Below are 18,664 nucleotides of genomic sequence, written 5' to 3'. Positions count from 1 at the left end.
CGTGTCCCAAACATCACTTTTCATCCCATGTAAAAGATAACTCTAAAACAGGTGTGATCTGGCACCACAAATCTAAAATTCATTCCTTGTGCCAAATCCAACCAATTTGAATTACTTTTCATGGAAAAATAAAATCAACCCGAAGCTACCAAGTTGATATTTTTGTTGGCCAATGCTCTGGTGAAACGCACACGCCATCAAAAAACACAACAGCTGAAGACCATTGGCAACAGTTGGTATCCTGCACTTTGATGTAGCCTTTACTCTGTATTCACAGTACAGTGCTGAGATCCAATAGGCATTTCATTCCATATGAGATCACCATAGAGCGCCAGTATTAAGCTAGCATATGGTCCAAGACTACAAGTCTAGGCCTAAATTGTGTCTAAAGGCTAATATAAGTTCCAGCGGGGCAAGAATACCATGTATGTACGGATACCTAGAGTCCAATTCTGTTTGGGGTACCCCTTGATTGTCTATCATAAAATAAGTGGTCAGAATGGCAAAATACAATCAAAACAGAAACAGTAAAAACACAGTGTGGTAAAAAAGATATAGCATGGTAGCACTTGTGCCTTGTTTCCCCAAGATATTTTTTTAAAAAAATAGAACTCCAAAAAAAAACGGTGCCAGGTGCATCAAAAATACACATGAACAATTCTCTGTGTTTGCCTTTTCAAAAGTCAGGCAAGCATCTTCTTTGTCAACTAGATTCCTGTTTAGGTTACAATTTTGGTCGATTTTCCTCAACTCGATTGCAAACTCCTATCCGAGACAATGCGTAGATAGATCAGTATTATCTGTTTACAACTGCGCTGCCTCTAGCTGCTCCTCCTCTCTGGTAAATCCGCAACAGGCATGAGCGAGTAAAAGAGGGCTGCATAGCCCAATTGATTACTGGCAGACAGGGGTGTTGCTAGGTCTGGAAAAGATCTGGGGCTATAACAATGTCGGGACTGTCGGGCCTCAGGGCTAGCTAGCTTTTTGGTTGTAGCCCCTGAGCTTCTTTCCGGGCTAGAACCAAAAAAAAAATCACTCGGATAGCAAATATAATTAGTACCCACATCCCCCTTTCCTGCACTTTCTATTGGCGGTCTCGCAGGCCTTAACTAGTGGTTACACTCAACTTCACCTACTCTCTTTGGCGTGCTTGGTTGTGTGCTCTTTCCTGCTTGTCCACTACTTCACTCATAGCACTTCACTATTTGACTCCCACCTGGCCATTCTGCAGGATATTTGCACCTGGCACTGCTCCTATGTGGCATGCCTGTTGTTATCTGGCTCTGGCAGACTACTGCTCCGATCCTTGGTCTTCCTCGCCTGTAGTCTGCTCTCTATTTCCCCTGGCAAAGTCACCTATTGTTGGTAGACTGATAGAGCTGGAGTAACCATGCCACCAACCACTTCTTGATGTAGGGCTCAGAGGAGGAGAAGAGAGGGACCACCATGCCATTAGCAGCAAGAGTAACGATGGGCTAAGGGACCTCAAAGCCATAACATAGTATCCTCTGCAGGAGGGATATAAGACCTCTGATCAAGGGTCTAGGACTAGGCCCAAGACCAAGGAGACCAGGGTGGATTTAAGGAAACCCCATTTTGGTTGCAGGGACAGATAAAGATCCCCGGGGAAGCAGAATACTTAGCCATCCCCGCCCACAGCCCAGAATCCCTATCACCATGTAGGCATTCCGAGACTCCGGGAACTCAATCTAAGAACAAGACCTTTTGCTCAATCGTGATCGGACCAGATCCAAGGGTATGCCATTTATCCCACCACTATAGCCCTACCCGCGACCTGTGGAGGTTTCAGGCTAAAGAGTTCTCTGATAATTGGCAGAATTTCCAAAGTGAACCTTACGTGCAGTGCTAAAGTGTACAGGTCTGTGTCATGACAACATTTATTCAATTCTAATACCACTGGTTTTATGGACCAGAGAATTCACTGTATACAATCTCCCAACAGTGCACAATAAACAGCATCCAGATTTTCAAACATGAAGTACTGGAGTTCAGGACACGTGTCTGTGGTGCCGATTCAGTGGCACCTTGAATGATGGTGCGCCACAGAACTGCTGATCTCATTGCAACAATCACCAAAGTATTGCAAAGGCCAAGATGCTTCAGCCCGGGTAACCACATGGCCAGTGATAGGAAAAGACGTTCTCAAGTCCAATCCCTGCCCACCACAGCTGACTGTCATTACCAATTCACAGTCTGAGGGGCCGGTCTGCAGGAGGGACCCGGGGGGAAGGCATTTTTATCAGGGTGCTGGGCGATGGAGGAAGGACTGCAGTGGCTGGGAGAGGGGAGGGAAGCAATTAGACCAGAAAAGCAAGGAGTAAAGAAGGGGGGAGTGTGACGGCATGAAACGCACGAGAAGGACAGCAGACAGCACAGCAACCCTGGAAGGGGGGGGGGGGGGAGAATAATGGGTAACCACGTACCGGGTAGAGCGTAATAGCAGATATCCCAAAGTGGGATGGGCAGGTGATAGAGGAAGTGGTGGAAGGAGTACAGAGTACTGCAGAGAGCAGAAAAGAAAGTAGAATACTGGAAGACTGCCTGAAAGACCTGCAAAGAAATTCAGGAGCAGGCAAGAGAGAAGGAGAAGGACCCGATGAACGGAGGGTCAGAAGAACAATGTGAAGGGTGACAATAGGCAGGAGGGGATGTTCATTGGAGCCTATCATTGTGGGGCCTTGAGGAGAAAAGGAAAGTGGACAAAGGGAGGAGACCAGCAAGGAGGATGCAGCCGAGGAGAGACCAAACAGGACAGTAGAAAGTTCCTGCCAAGGGAGCAACTGTTCACATTCTGCTTTCAACAAAGCAGTCTTGAATCTCACTAGGCTCAGTGTGATCTGGAGAATCCTGACCAAGCTGTGGCAAGATTTGAAGCAAGCCCAGACCCCAGGTGTCCGTCCAAGAAGGGGGGTAGGGGAGGACTATCTCAGGCGACTTCAACATTCTGGCTACAGTGATGGCAGCAGCTAGCACCAAACAAACCACACAATAAGTGCAGGGAACAATTAAAACACATTGACTGAGTGACTTTTAGCATGACCACCAAGAGGCAGAAATCCAGGAAAGAGAGGGATGGACAGCAAGCTGCAATCACTCTCATTTCTTTTGATTGTTTCGACACCTACTCTGTTTATTCAGGTCACCCAAACCCTGGGAATTTTTTAGTTTTATGATAAACCTGTTTAAACCATATGCATAATCTGGGAAGGATGCTCATCCAATCAGGCGGCAGGAAAATCGGGTGGACAGTGATAGGGTCTACCCGTGTTCCACTTGCCACCTGCACCCTTCCTTGGCTGCTGCCATTTGTCATTTTAGGTGTCTATGTGCCACATCCCCTTCTGCCAGCCTCACCCTATCCCCCGCCCCGAGTCATACAAAGCCCCCTGCCCTGTTACTTGCGTGCTGGCCCGGGGATCAATGCTGCGGCTGCTGTGCTACTTTCCATCCACACTGGGCCATAGGCATAGAAATAGATAATCACTTTTCTATTTACTATGTAGGTGGCCAGCTTGTTGAGCTTTTGATTTGATGGGAAATTGGGAATGCGCAAGTGGTGTGCAGCCCATCTACTGTCAAAAAAACACATCTTTAATCTAGCCACAACTCGCATGAAGCCCTGGGTGCAAATAGCATTCATCCTATTGTCCGGTGGTGATCAGGGCCAGTAATGACCCAGGCCTCTCACTGACTCTTACTAAGGGGTCTTTACTGGCTATGGTCAACCCTTGAACATGGAGGTGATAGCTATATTCATTAAGCCAAATTTGTCTGATTATCTGCTGGCCATGACAGTGTCCTCGGGCCTCTCCTCGCTCCCCTCGCTCCCAACTAGAACCCTGGGAACCCTCTGTTCTATGGCAAATGTCCAACGCTACTGTTAGCTACAAACCTCTCAAAAGAGGGCTGTACCTGGGGCCAAATTACAGGACCAAGCAGAGAGTATTCCTTACTTAGCACAAGGAAGTCAACAATGATCTCCTTTAAACCAACCAGATTGTGAAGAACACAGGCGTTCTGAGACCAAGAGCAAGGAGGCATCCACTTGGAATAGGAGACCTTGCCAGCAAATATGGTAATCCAAATACCAAGAAAGGAAGCCCACTCAGTCTATTTTTCTGCATTACATCTCCTCATCTAGCCACACCCACACACCTCATCCTTAGTTCTTCAGGTACAACGCTTTTTCTTTTGCCACATTGTCCATCTCTTAGCATGTCCACAACCCACATCTCTGCTCCTACCCACATCACTAAATATCTTCCTCTATCCACAATATTAAATATCTTCTCTGTCCTCAAACTGAAATCTCTTTCTCTATTAACAAGGCTAACGTAGCTGCAACTCTCCAAATCTCTTACTCTGACACAAATACTAGTTTCTTTCTCTGCTGATACACTGTCCTCTTTGTCTCGCAACATCCAAATATCTTTACTATGCCAACACCACTAATGTGTTCCTCTGACTACACCCTTCACCCTTACACACACCTTATTATTCCCACACACCATCTCTTAATATGTGATGTGAGGAACATGAATGCATCCTCACTTTCTTCTCCCCAGAATCCTCTGCTGCGGTTGCCAAGGAAAGGCCATCACTTTTGGATTCTGACCCTGCGGGTAGATATGTGAGGGAGGATCACCTGGGTGGAGGAGATTTGGGGAATGGAAGGAGGGTGTCTTTAGGTGAGGCACTGTATCCCCTGTGTCCATTCCACAATGAACCTTCCATCCATGAAGCCTTTATAGGGTATTGTCAAGACCCCTCCCTTTCTTCCTTGCAAAATGACCCTCAGGTAAATCCTCCCTGTAGAGGTATAGGGAAGCAAGCAAGAAGGAGACACCTCCTTATATGGGCAGACTAGACCCACATTTATCTACTCTGGTTAAATTAAGAAATTGCCAAAATACATCTTGCCCTCCCCCGACCTTAGTAGATTGTTACTAATCTTTCTCACTGTCACACACTCCAATTGTATCCCATTCAGGTCCCTTTAAGGCTGAAACGAGGAAGTAGTTACTAGGAGTAATGCACACTTCCATCTGTGCACACCACATTGGTAATGGGACGACGAAGAGGACTGAAGAACACCACCCTAACAGTCAGGTATGTCCCATTGACAGAGGTAATTGTAGTCCAGCAAAGGACTTGCACATGCAGCCACTTGAGAGACTACAGGTGCACCCACATGGAGAAAGAACTGCCTGGGAAACCAGGACGACGTAGAGCATGCTGGAGAGGGGCTAGTGAAAAGGACGCTGACTGTTGCAGTAGAGCGGGAAGGACACCAAGGCTGGAGAGAGCCGCAAGAGAGTCAAGAGCCCTGCAGAACCCTGAGCTACGTGTCCCCAGCTGGAGCTAGGGCACACAGACGCCTCCACTATGCTGTAGGACCAGGCAAGAATGTACTAAAGTGGTGAGCGCTGCTCGCCGGTGCTCATAATATGAGAGAGGGGAGTGAGCGAAAGCAGAAGAGGAATGCGCAAGGAACCAGAGGAGCTGCCGTACAGCAGTGAGTGACAGTGAGAGAACACTCATGCCGGGGCACTCCAGGGGCTTACTATGGGCCAAGAAAGATGCCAAACAAGAAAACGCATATAATGAATTGGTCTGGAGACCAAATGGACATTATTAAATACCTATCAAGCATCAAAGTATGAGTTTTTGAATACCGAACTAAATAAAAGCTATGCACAATATATGAAAATACTGCATGAGTGGCGAGAAAGTGATGGGTATTTACGAACAGAATGAAAATAATGAAAAAACATTTATGAACAATATGAAATTACAAAGCAGAGTGAAAACCAGTAATGAGATTTGGTGAAGCACGTGAAAGGCAAATGATAATCACTTTTAGATAGTGTGAAAACAAGTTGACGACAATGGATAAACGCCACAAAGTGAATTGTGTGAAAGGCACATGATGGCAGAGTCAAGAGACTGTTAAGAAGAAACAGGTGTACAGATGGACTAGTGTCACGGGTGCAAAGAGGAAACCTATGGTGGCAAAGTAGTCCAATGAGAATCAGTGAACATTTTAAAGTACCAAGGATCATCGGTTCCGTGACCTGTGATCGGTGGACTGTGTGGTCCGACAACTGCGCCTAGACCGTGTAACCCCTACTTTGAGTGAGCCAAGGAAAATAAAGAGGTTGAAGTTGTTTTGCCTCAGCAGTGTTGTGATTAAAGAGAAGGAAAAGCCAATTGAATGGTTGGAAAGCCTGAGCGGTTATAAAGTGGATTGATATCATATTGGAAGCTGTCAAATTTCAGTTAACTGTGAACTGTGTTGCACTTGGGGAAAGGAACCCCAAGGCTGTTTGGAACAGTGTTGAACTTGGGAAAGGGAGCCCCCAGGTCGTTTTTGAGCAATTGTTTTGAAGTTGAGGAAGGAGCTGAAAGCAAGCCAGGAGCTGGAAGACGCTGAGAACTTTATTTTGAAAACCTGTTTCTTTAGTTGCCGACATCCATGCAGATTGAGTAGATTTAGTTGTGAGGGCAAACATATGTTTTGGACACAGATGGAATTTTTAAGTTGAACTTTATGACACAGACTTTCCTTATTTTTTTTAGGTAGGGCAATCCCACCTTAGCATAGGGCAAGTTAGGCCTTACGCCATCATGACATTTGAGAAATAAAATCTTCATTTTAGAAAGTCAATCTGATGTCTTTGCCTTACTTTATCATGCCTTCACAGTCCATATCCCTAATGTCTGCCTCACCCATATGTGTAATCCTTTACTCTGCCCAAATCCCATATCTCTTACTCTGCCTAAATCCTGCATCTCTTCCTCAACTTCACCCCGCATCTCTTCCCACATTTCCAATTTACAAACCACGTCATGCAATTATGCTGATGATTTCCAGCTGTTTCTAGATATTACCGGTGATCATGAGAAGGATCAACAGATGTTGAACATGATATACCATATGATAAAATGTTGGATGTCAACTAATTGGCTCTGTTTGAATGTGGCCAAGACCGAGCTTATGCATTTTGGCCCTCGGCAGACACAAACCAACTTAGATCAGACATATGCTAACTTTATTATTGATTTTCGCCAAAGCAAGGTAGTACAGAAGGTGAAGACGGTGGGCACATACATGGAAGCAAACTTAGATTGCGAAGCCCACGTATCAGCTATACTACCAGCACCAACTATCACTTTAAAGTACTTAGGCAGATAGCACCATTGATTTCAATAGACAATCGTACCAAACTTGTGAGAGCAGTGATCCTCCCACGTGTTGATAATTGTAACCGACTCCTTGGAGGTGCAAGTAAGGCCGAGGTCCAACAGCTGCAAAAAATCCAAAATGCAGCCATACGTATCATCTTTCAGATGAAAAGATCAGAGCCAACGACCACAGCAAGGAAAAAGTTACATTGGCTCCCAGTGGCAGCTAGAATTCAGTTTAAACTGTTATCCATATGCCACAAGTGCATCTTTGGTAATGCCCCAGCATACCTGAAGAATAAGGTTAATCTTTACCAACCTAAGAAATTTAAGATCAGCTGAAGGCTCCCTACTGGAACTACATCGGGTAAACAGAGCCTGAGGCTTTGGTCGGGCCTTCCATGTCCGAGGAGCCAAGGCATGGAATGCCCTACCCTTGCAGCTACATAAAATGGAGAATCATCTCACTTTTCGAAAGCAATTGAAAACAATTCTCTTTAAATAGCATTAATGTTCCTGAACTTCTCCTTCTGCACCTTTCTATCTCTCGGCGCCTGGATGCCCAAAGGCTTTGGCGCGGTATGAGCTCAATAACATAACACATCCTCTGGCCATGCACCCTATATCTTTGTCGGCCCATAATCTCCATCTTTTTCTTTGTAAACCTTTGATTTTTCTTTTCCAGAAACAACTTCTATCTCACCTAGCCACCATTTAAACGTTTAATCCTTTCCTTTGTCTACAATCCTCATCTCTTCCACTGCTGTCATTCCTCATTTTTTCATCTGCCCAAACCAATCATTCAGTCAAAATATATTTATTCGGATAAGATCTCCATAAACAAATTACATACAGTAACACATATTTTTTTAAAGAATTTATTTAACGATTTTTACAATACGACAAATGTAGTCCAAAGAGCTAAAAATCGTTTTGATACAATTTATTAGATATAAATGAGTTAAACAATACAAAACAAATTCCAACAAACAGAATAAGATCAGTTACCAATTGTAAGTGCACCAAGTAGGAGGATCCCTAGGTGTTATCAAGATTGCTGCAAATGTTTCCTCCTTATTATCATTACTGCTTGAAGGAACTTTGACACTGCCCACAAAAACAGTGGCGAGTCAGCCCATAACAGAAAAATGATGGCCGGCCTACACTGCCTTATGCCACTCGATTATAGTGGTGGGATATTATGCGTTTCCCTGGGCACTCTATATCTACTACATATACAATTAACGTGGAATGAGGTTTCAAGAATGTTAATTAAAAACTGACAGAAAGTGCCTCAGCTCACAGCTCCATTTTCACAAGCAAACGTAAAGAGACAGTTAAATCAAAGCTTGGTAAGCAGACTATCTTTAAGAAAAGGGCTGCACGTCAGATAGGGTCCGGTATGATGGCTATAGCTCGAATGGCCTGATTCAGGAGTTCAGTCATTTCTTCAGTTTCTCTAGAAATGTCAAACTATGCTTTGAGAGTCTGTGTTAGCACTGATTTCACAGTATTTCCAGTTGCCAGGGATCCGGGGGGGGGAGGGGGTTGGCGGTCAACTGGTTTGGCGTCCCAAACTTATCAAAATGAGCAAACGTATAGCTTAGGGAGTTTTGCTCCATCGTTGCTTGAGAGAAGGAGAAATCTCTGTGTCTAGGTCCACCAGTCCTATTTCTGAGTGCATCACGAACATTGGAGATGAGTTGGGAGATCCCAATACTCATCTCCAGAAGGTATTCTGGAGAGCTTGGATCTTTACTGCATTGTGGTAGCCTCATATACCCATGGCTGATAAAACAACTTGATCAGCTTTGGCCTTAAACACCTTAAAGTTGGCTGCAAATGTAAAAATACCACCAGTAGCTTGAACCATGCATAGCACTGCTTTGTTGATATAGCCTATATGATTTAAGCCAGAGATAAATGAAATGCCTAAATAGTCACATTGCCCAAACCAACTTGTGTTCTGTCCAAAAACTGTATCTCTTCTGCTACTCAAACTTTTAATCTGCTCGCCACAACCATGATATCCTCTTTTGCGCACAACCTTCATCTCATCTGCCAACCACATCCCTTATTTCTTCCATGGCCGACACCCCTCTACAATTTCTCAAGCCCTCATCCATTTCTCTGTCCACACCATTAACTTTTCCATCTGCCATATTTGGCCTTTTCCGGACAGTCGCTCTTTCATCTCACACAGTTGTTTATTATTTCCCTTTCACAGGGCAGGGCAATTCTATCAAGACAAACGCATGACATCATGTTACCCAGCTGTGCAGTCCTCTGTAGTCTTTGATTCCAGAATCACTTACCGAATCGATGACACCCCTTAAAGCCTGGAATCCACCCGTCACAGGAAAAACGTGTTCAATGCTGTCAGCAATTGTTGCTAGCTAAAAAAAGATTATATAAATTAACATATAATATAACAAACAATGTAGACAATGGGCACTCACTGCTTTAACAACACTGTTGCACACTGGAGGCATGAGGAAGCAAGTGAACCGAGCCACCAAAAGCAGCACAGGATTTCCTGAGGTGTTCCATGGCACCTGCATATAGAATAAAGGAAACCTAGCTGGCCTCTATCTCTGTACATGAGTATTTATTTGGCTTCAAAGTACAGATAAGTGGAAAAGAAGACCCTATGAGCGGGGGTGAAAGAGTCGCAGGAAGATAGCTCAGCGGCAACGTGCTCACCTTGGAAGCAAGACACGGAGCAACACAGGTTCAAACCCCGGCTCCGCGCTCAGAAACCTCTGGGTATTAAGCACGTTATAAATAACCCATCATATCATATCGCTTGAGAGGATTTCAGCCAAACAAGCAATTCATATTTCAGTAGAGAAGAGCAAGGCAGGGTACAACTCCCATGCCAAGCATGAAACTGTGTGAAATGTCAGTGGCAGCGGAAAAGTAATGCTGATTTTGTGGATCTGGCAGAAGCGGAATCCAGTGCGAATTCCTCACCAATCGCTTTGCGGGCAAACATTTATCTCACCCCTAGTGGTGGACGCAGCCCTCCATTTCTGCACAGCCTCATTATTGTTTCAGTGTCATCAACAAAAAGATCAACAAAGCTGAGAGAAGAGGTTGAACAAGATGCATACAAGGGAGGAGGCCTTATTTTTGTAACAAGGAAACCATTTTAAGAGACAGGTCCCAAGGCAAGGAGATGCATAACGGGCAGTGTGCCTGAAAAGAAATCATACAGTCAAGGGGTGCTTATTAAGCTGGGTAATCTCTTATGAGTCAGTCAGCATTGCAATGGTAACAGTGGCGGTGAGTGTGGAAAGTTCCACTGGGAAAGTGGAGATTGCACAAAAGAGGTCAACAAATGCATGGCGTCCCTATAACCCTCTGTACTTCAAGGAATCCTGGTCGGACTCCCCAGCCTTGCACCTCCACCCCCAGCTCACAGGTTGTCCTCATGACCAACCTAGTTCAGTTCTCCGTCACACACCTTATGGACTTCGCATTCTGGGGTTCACTCAGCACTGACATTTATGGACGCAGGCTGCGCTTTCATTTTCGCATTGCCAGCACACCCATTGCTGTGCTGCCTTGTCCATAGTCAGACAGTCAAATAAGTGCAGTTGGGTATGTTTTAGTGTCTTGGTAGGTTTACTTGAAAATTAAGAATAGCAGGGGCAACTTATATTTAAGCTCCGGTTACAAAAATAATAATACAAGTATTTGAGTCACCCCCTTGAAAAAGGACATGGTTATACAGTGGTCATCTTGTTTCTAAGTGCTTCCAAATTACTAGATGGGGGAGCTCTAGTACAGGGAGGTAGGGTGTGTTTCAACGCGCCCATTCTGATGGGGCAGCTGCCACGAAAGAGAAGGGCACAAGTTAAGATGACGAAATATCTTCGCAACCTTTTTTAGCAGTGAGATTTTTCTGCTTTCCATGACACTGTTTTCAGGTCCCATTCAGGCGACCCGTTTCAGCTTCAAAGCAAATTCCGTTCTTTGTATTGTTTTAGTAATGGAATGTCTTCTCATTGTTCCAGACGTGTGTGAGGGGGAAAGGGGGAAATAGAAGGGAGGTAAACATTGATGCGGCAACTTAGAAACAACCCAACTAAAATGTCCACAATAGTGAAAGGCGGGCGGGATCGTGGAGGGGAGGAAGGATGAGGCTTCCTTCCTATAGAACACAAACCACTCATTTCATCTGCCTGTTGTGACAAAGGACATCCCGTGCCACAGCAACATTGAGGACAAATAAATAAAGCTGCCCCTACTCTTTCGGGGCTGACATTCTCAATGCAAGTCTGCTCTGCAGGAGGGAATGTTCTGCTGCGACTCAGAGCGCCATCCCACAGTTTCTTCTGGTGGAATCGTGCCTGGCGACAAAGGCTGGTGAGGGAGCACTCCTCTGTGCCCCGTGTTTGCTCCAGCCCGAGCCCATAAGATGCCCCAGTGGCCACGTGTGTATAGCCCCTCGGGAGCTACCCAGAATTGTCTTGAGGTAAAACCAGCCTTGGTGAAGATAAAAGGGTAGTCCATCAGGCCAGTTGGGCGATGCACGTGATAGCAGGTGTCTCAGGCGAGGCAGCAAGAATGGTGTGGTTGGGCAATATAGGAGATGGTGTGGGCCAAGGAAGAGGTATGCAGAGATGAAAGAGTAGGCAGGGGCCGCTGTAGCACAGAATGGTGCAAGGCTATAGGAAAATGGACAGGGATAACAGGAGAGTATCAGGGGAGGTGAGCAAGGGCATCAGCAGAAGCCTGCATGGAGAGGAAGTAAGGAGGCAGCAGAGGATGTAGGCAGTGGTCGCTGACGATTAAGGCAATCTTACTGTTGCCAGAGACATGGACAAGAGGAAATGCATGGTGTGCAGTGGCTACACTCGAGAGAGCAAAAAGGAAGCCATGTTGGGTAGGGCCTCTGGAAGAGGTATGCAGGGGTTTGGTCAGGGGCTTTCGGACAGGTGGGCAGAATTGACATGACAGATGCAAGTGGCTATAGGGGAGGCAGTCAATGCAAGGAGACATGGGGTGAGCAGCCGGACATGAGGGGTGGGGAAACAGAAGAGGTTCACATGGTCTGTACGGGTGGTGGGCATGAATGTCAGGAGATGTAGGTAGGAACCGGTGGAGTGATGGGCAAGGGCTACTGGAGAATGGCTCTAGGGCGTGAGCAGGAAAAGGCAAGGGACCATTTTGGTAATCTCTCCATTGAAAAGATGTCAGGTTCGCTGAGAATGAGCCAATTTGACACTCCTGCTTGCCCACTTGCTGGTGTCACCCTAGATGGGGGCATAGAATTATGTTGCCATGGAAATGGCCCTAGTCGGTGGAAGTAGCAAAAGTGGTGTGCTGGGCTGCAAGCTCAGTTGGTAGGTGCCGGAAGAGAAGTGGGCCGATGACTGCTGGATATGTATACTGGGGCAGCAGGAGAGATGGCCATGAACAGAAGAGAGGTGCAGGGGCATCGTGCCTGGTGGGCGGAGGCAGTGGGCGAGGTGGGCAGATGCAGCATGCAGTAGGCATAGTCTAAGGCCACAAGAATGACCCCAGAGTGTGCCTTTGAGATTTGATTGATGTTCTCTGCCTCTAACTTGTCATAAATAAACGCTGGCCTTTTCCCCACAATTATTTGGAGTCATTGACGATTGGCTGGGTATTGAAATAACAACCTTCACCCTGGCCTAAGTGATGAGAGCCGACGGTCCAGCTGAGCGCGGCATAAAGCATCCTGACAGCTCGCGCGGCGCAGGATTGCTCAGTTTTTGAGTCCTATTCTTTCTGATCTGGAGAATGGCCACTGCACGCAGCAGGCTATTTAAAGCCCGGCAGCGGAGCGGGGCTTCGCCGCCGCCCTGCGCCCATTCAGGCACACAAAAGGGCGCACTGGTGGAAAGCAGAAACACGAGACTAATTACCTGAGTTTCGTTAAAATCTTTCACGCCAACACAGTACACGATGGCTCCAAAGCTTCTCGCTCGGTCAGCCTAAAAGGACAAGCAGGGAGGAGTCAGAGACATCGCTGTTCAACATGCGAGCTTGTCAGACGGTGCAGGGAGTGGTACTTACCTCCTGCTCTGCGTAGTAGAACTGAGTGTCCTGCAGCTCGCCGTCGGTCAACGCTATGATCACGCTGGCGGTCCGGAGTCCTGCACGGTGACAATCAAATGCACGTGACGTGCTGATGCGCAAAGCCCAACCACTCCAACATCCACTACAATTCATCGCAATGACCCCTCGCGTGAACAGCTTTGCCATGCTCTGAACCACCATGAAAGGCCCCCACCATTTGGCAAAACCATGCACCCACCCAAGATTCTACATGACCTGCCCCAAGCGCACACACCACGTCTGGCAATGTGCAATACTCACCATCAGTAAAATTCACCATCCATGTCAAGAACCTACCCACCCGCTGCAAAGTCATGTGCGCGTGCCGAGGTAAATATGGCGCCCGTCCATGGCAAGGCCGTACCCCAATCTACAGAAAGTTTACAAACAACCCACTGCACTATGCTCTTGCATGTGTGGTAAAGTACCACACTCGTCATTGGTAATATTTCAAGCAATACATGGCAAAACGATATACTCACCCAGAGCAATGCAAGGCAGCTTCTAAATATAAAACCTACAAACTTGCCCAAAGTAATGCCAACCACTTTCCCAAAGTAATGCCAACCACTGACCCACACACAATACACTTCTACACGATCTGCACCATGCTCACACCACGCCAAGCAGTGTGCAATACTCATCATCGCCAATACTCCGCACCATCCATACAAACACCCGACCACACACACTGCAAAGTCATGGGCCCACCCACAAATATGGCACCCATCTTTGACAATATCATGCACCAATCCGCAAAAAGATTGCAATCCATCCACTGCGATATCCCACAGCATGTGTGGCAAAGTCCCACATTCACCATCCGCAATATCCCGACCAATCAGTGGCAACACGTATTTTCCCCCAGAACAATGCCATGCGGCGTCAAAAGGTAAAATCCCCACAGTTGCCCATAGCGGTGTCATGCACCCACTCACAAATAAATGAACACCCTCCCATAGCAGTACTGTGTGCTAGCCACAATCCACAGCATAATCCACCACATGGCCAAGCCACAATCCACACCCATCAATCCACACCCATCCACAGCAATGTCAGCCACCCACTGTAAGATTTCACATCCACAGTCATATCTCGTGCCAATGTGTGGCAATTGTCCAACACCCCCCCATCTGTATGCCATGGACATTTCAGGGACACATCTTCCTGTGGCATTGTCAATCGACCACACACGGTACAGTCTCACCCCAACAATGTTCCACTGATGGGGATAATCGGGAGATCTATAGCTTGGCCTGGGAGAATCTCCACAACAGTGCTCTGTAAATGCCAATGGAAGACCTGTAATCTCACCCTATCTTAAAGCTGTTTCTAAGCAAAATGTTCATGCTTCAATCATGGGGGGTCATTACGACCCAGGCGTTAAGGGGTTAACGGCGCTGTAAAAGGTTGCGGAGCCGTTAACCCCTTAACGCCTTACTACGAGGTCCCTTTGCGGCTCCCGACCTTAACGGCTGGTCTGGACCAGCCGTTAAGGTAGGGACCCACAAAGGGACCTTGAAGGTAATTACGGTACCGCAATTTGCGGTACTGTAATTACCACCTTCCCCTTTCCCATTGAGCCCTATGGGGCAAAAATGGGAATGGGGAAGGGCCAATGGTAAATGGGGAATTACCGCCCCGCCAACCTTGGAATGGGGTGGTAATTCCCCATTTCACCATGGCGGAATCGGTAAATTACCGGCGTTAACCATGGCGCTAATAGCGCCATTGGTTAACGCCGGGGTTGTGATGAGGGCCATGGTTTCTTAAAAGCTTCACCCTTAAAATGTACCCGAAAACAGAATTCTGGCATAATGGAAAATCATATAAGATATTTAAAAGAAAAAAAGACATTGAAAAAAATGTTAAACATATTTACCTTCATAATTTTCATGATATATTTGTTCATTTGCCTGAAAGAAAAAAAACATGAAGGCGTTATTGAACTGGAGCACTGGGTGGGGGGGGGGGGAGCATGGGGAGGGTGACAGAACGTGAAAGATGCAGAGGAGGGGCATTGGCTTTACTTCTTACCATTTTAAAGCCTTCGTGCATGAACGTGTCTCCGCCAGGCACTTCTTCCCGTAGGCTCTCGAGACCCTGCTTAATGGCGTCCCTTCACAGAGAAAACAAATATTGTCCAATTTCAATAATAACATAAGTGCTCCAAAAAGCGAAGCTCACTGGGCTGCAGTGAGCAAGTATAGCTCACATTCCAGATGATGTTCAGTGTTCACTGGGTTCTACGTTATTTGGTCGACCACTTTTTCATCGTGGGACTTTTCATCGCCAGCCCTTTCATCGCCAACATTTTATTTTTATTATTTTTTTATTTATGGGGGTGATGCGCCTCCCCAAACCAACCCCTTACTTAAATAATCATACCCCAATCCGCACAAACACCCCCCCCCCCTAAAAAATGTTTTAAAAAAAAAATGTTGGCGATGAAATGTCCCACGTTGAAAAATACTTCAACGAAATGCGTGTATACCGTTCACTGAAGCTCATGTTAAGTGCTCAACTGCGTCCGGTAAGGTAACTCAGCAGGTAAAGGGCTGGCATCAGCGGCCTGTGTGCAAACTGCAATCACAGGGTATTAAATCCTGACAGACAACCAGCCCTTCATAGGTCTGTGGATGAAACATTGAGAACCACTGAATTGGGTAATAGCACCTTGTCTTAAAGTGCTTAGAAGCATGGGTAGTCTAGCATGAACCACTAAAAATCATCAGTTGCAGTTGCGCTCACATGTTTGGCTTCAACTTAGAAAGTTATTATTCAATTAAGCAGTCCTCAAGATCCAGATTCAAACATTTTTTGTAATCAGACTAACTTTTGGATATTGACAAATGTGAACTTCCGTGAAACTATTATCCTGCTATTTAGAAGAAAAAGAACTTTTAACAGGCTCTGCCTGCAGACAATAACTGACAAAAAACTGCCAAACAAGTTTCCATTTCTATTGAGGATTCAGCATTTTTTTAAATAAACAAATGGAGTTCTTATTTTTCTTCTGGCAGAACGGCAACTTGATTACCACGGTGCTGTTGCTCCTATTTTCCATGGAATAAATAATGAACTTGATTAAAAATGCAAACTGAACCTGCCATTGTATCCAACTGCTCTATGCAAGGGTCACTTTCTTGAAAATAGGTCTGCTCTCACAATCAAAAAATCATGCAAAATAGAACACAACTTGCTCGCTTTCCACTGAGCAAGTTGTGTTCTGGTTCTGGTCTAATTCTATTCAGTTTTGCAAACTGAAGTCTATATTTGCCTTTATGAGTTCATGTTGCATTGTATTCAAATGAGAACGTCAAAGTATTCAGCAAGAGCCGAATAGCAAGAAACTATTCGGACGGAGCCGAATAGCTTTTTTTCAGCTGAAATCCGGCCGAATACTTACTCGAAGCCGAAGTTCGGTACACCCCTAGTGGAAAGCAATATCTAATCAATGATCATATTATATTTTACGGACAATCAGGAATATCTTAACAGATGCATTATTCATCATAGGACCATATTCTTTCATCTACCCTAAGCCCCAAGGCCCTTAATTCAACGCAAACACCACTTCCATCACCTGCTAATACCATTTACTCTTCCTTGAACCCCAATCATCAAGTATGGCATTCTTCAATCGGGCTCAAAGCTGACTGCTCATCCCCCTCAACCCAAACAACAAACATTGTCTTCCTCCATGAACCCTCAAAGACCACACAACTGTTCCATCAGCTTCAATGCCCAATTGCACTTCCATCCTCCCATGAAGACCAAATATTTTCCGTCATTCTCAGTAAAGATGAACTCACAAGCCCTAAAGGGCCAATGACCACTGTCTCATGCCCCCCATGTTCGCAGAGCAATCTGGATGTGGGCATTTTACCTCAGTAGGTGGGGAAAAGGTAGATGGTAAAATAGGGAATAAAGGGGATGGTGGTAGTGGAGAGGCTTGGTAGGCTGCATGAAGGGGGCTGATTCCCCATAAAACATGCAGTGGTAAAATGATGTAAAATGCCCTCACAAATCTAAATGGCCATCCACAAACCAAAATGCCCCAACAGTTTCCCAAACACCAAAACCCAATTGCTCTTCAATTAGCTCAAATAACCCATCTTTTCTTCATTGTTATTTTCCAGCAGTAAAATAAATGAAATGTTCTCTTCCATTAACTGCAATAATTAAGAATTCCTCCTTCAGAACCAACTACCAAATGCTCCTCCACCTCCCCGAAATCACACACTCTTTACACAGCTCCAATGTATAAATTCTCCAGCTACCTGCATGCTCAACCATTCCCGAGAAACCTGCACCACTCATCCCACAGCCAAAAATAGCTGTTCTTCAACGTGAATGTCCATGAAAAAAAAACGAATGGAGAAATTACCAATTTGTTTTTGCTCGAAAAACAAACATTACTTTTAGCACTTTTTAAAAAAAATAATGCACCCTCTAACCCTCCCTACTTTAACTAAAACCCTTATATTATTTATTTAAAATATACAAAAATCCCTACAAAATTCGAGCCAAAAAATGTGGTCATTTCTCCTTCATTTTTTGAAAAATGCGTTTTTTTTCTACGGATAGCCTTCAATTTACAACAATAATCAATTGGCCTTCCATCGGCGCCAATTCCAAGTATCCTTCCGTCAATTCCTGTGCTTAAGCATGCTTCAAACGCTGCTACCATCGCTTGTGCATTATGAACCTTTGCCACATTTTTCATATTCATCTCGTCACAAACCCCAACTGCCAAATGTTGTACTACGAGCACTTCTACACAAATGCCCTTTCATCTGTTCAGCTATGCAGACTTTCCATTAAGACCAACACCCCAACTATTCTCCATCAACTCCAATAACGCAGTCGCTTTACAAATCTCAATTATTAAAAAAAAAGCATCGCACCGCAGCGATATTTCTGACATAATGCATCGAGAGAAACAATCCATATTTCTGGAGGCGGTGCGGTCATCTCCAAGTTAAATAAAAAGCATAACGCCCCAAGTCATGATAATGCAGTCTGTGACGTCAAGTGCTCAGTGCCAGTTCTATCACCTCACAAGGATTCATGCCCTTTGACCCCTTGCTAAGGAAAATTATCGTGTCCAACCAGTTTCCCCAGCAGTCAACATCTGTATTTCAGCTGCAAATATTTCCTACATTTTCATAATTTGCAGAAGGCAGCAGCGAGTTATTTTTAACCTGATGAAAGGAGGAGCCTTCCAGCAGCCCTGCATAGGTCTTCCCTGGCGGAGACCCTAGAAATGAAAGTGAGATTTTGAAATACCTTGCATTGCATAACGTGTCTTGCACATTCTTGTAGATGTACTCGGATGTAGTAGAGGACTTGTCAGGATAAATCC

General features: G+C 45.4%; 1 protein-coding gene across 1 annotated transcript in view; it reads right to left on the bottom strand.

The window, feature by feature from the left end:
* Nucleotides 1–18,664, bottom strand: part of ANTXRL (ANTXR like) — a 359,532-nt gene that overhangs the window by 192,411 nt on the left and 148,457 nt on the right. Inside the window, exons 4-8 of the mRNA XM_069611191.1 lie at nt 15,334–15,415; nt 15,179–15,212; nt 13,255–13,334; nt 13,104–13,172; nt 9,522–9,602 (exon numbers count right to left, since the gene is read on the bottom strand). Coding sequence (XP_069467292.1) covers nt 9,522–9,602; nt 13,104–13,172; nt 13,255–13,334; nt 15,179–15,212; nt 15,334–15,415 — 346 coding nt within the window. The remainder of the gene's footprint in view (nt 1–9,521; nt 9,603–13,103; nt 13,173–13,254; nt 13,335–15,178; nt 15,213–15,333; nt 15,416–18,664) is intronic.

This window comes from Ambystoma mexicanum, chromosome 8 (genome assembly GCF_040938575.1).
Source record: "Ambystoma mexicanum isolate Mex_15411 chromosome 8, UKY_AmexF1_1, whole genome shotgun sequence".
Lineage (NCBI taxonomy): Eukaryota > Metazoa > Chordata > Amphibia > Caudata > Ambystomatidae > Ambystoma > Ambystoma mexicanum.
The sequence above is the reverse complement of the archived record's forward strand: the minus strand, read 5'-3'. Positions and strand labels throughout refer to the sequence as shown.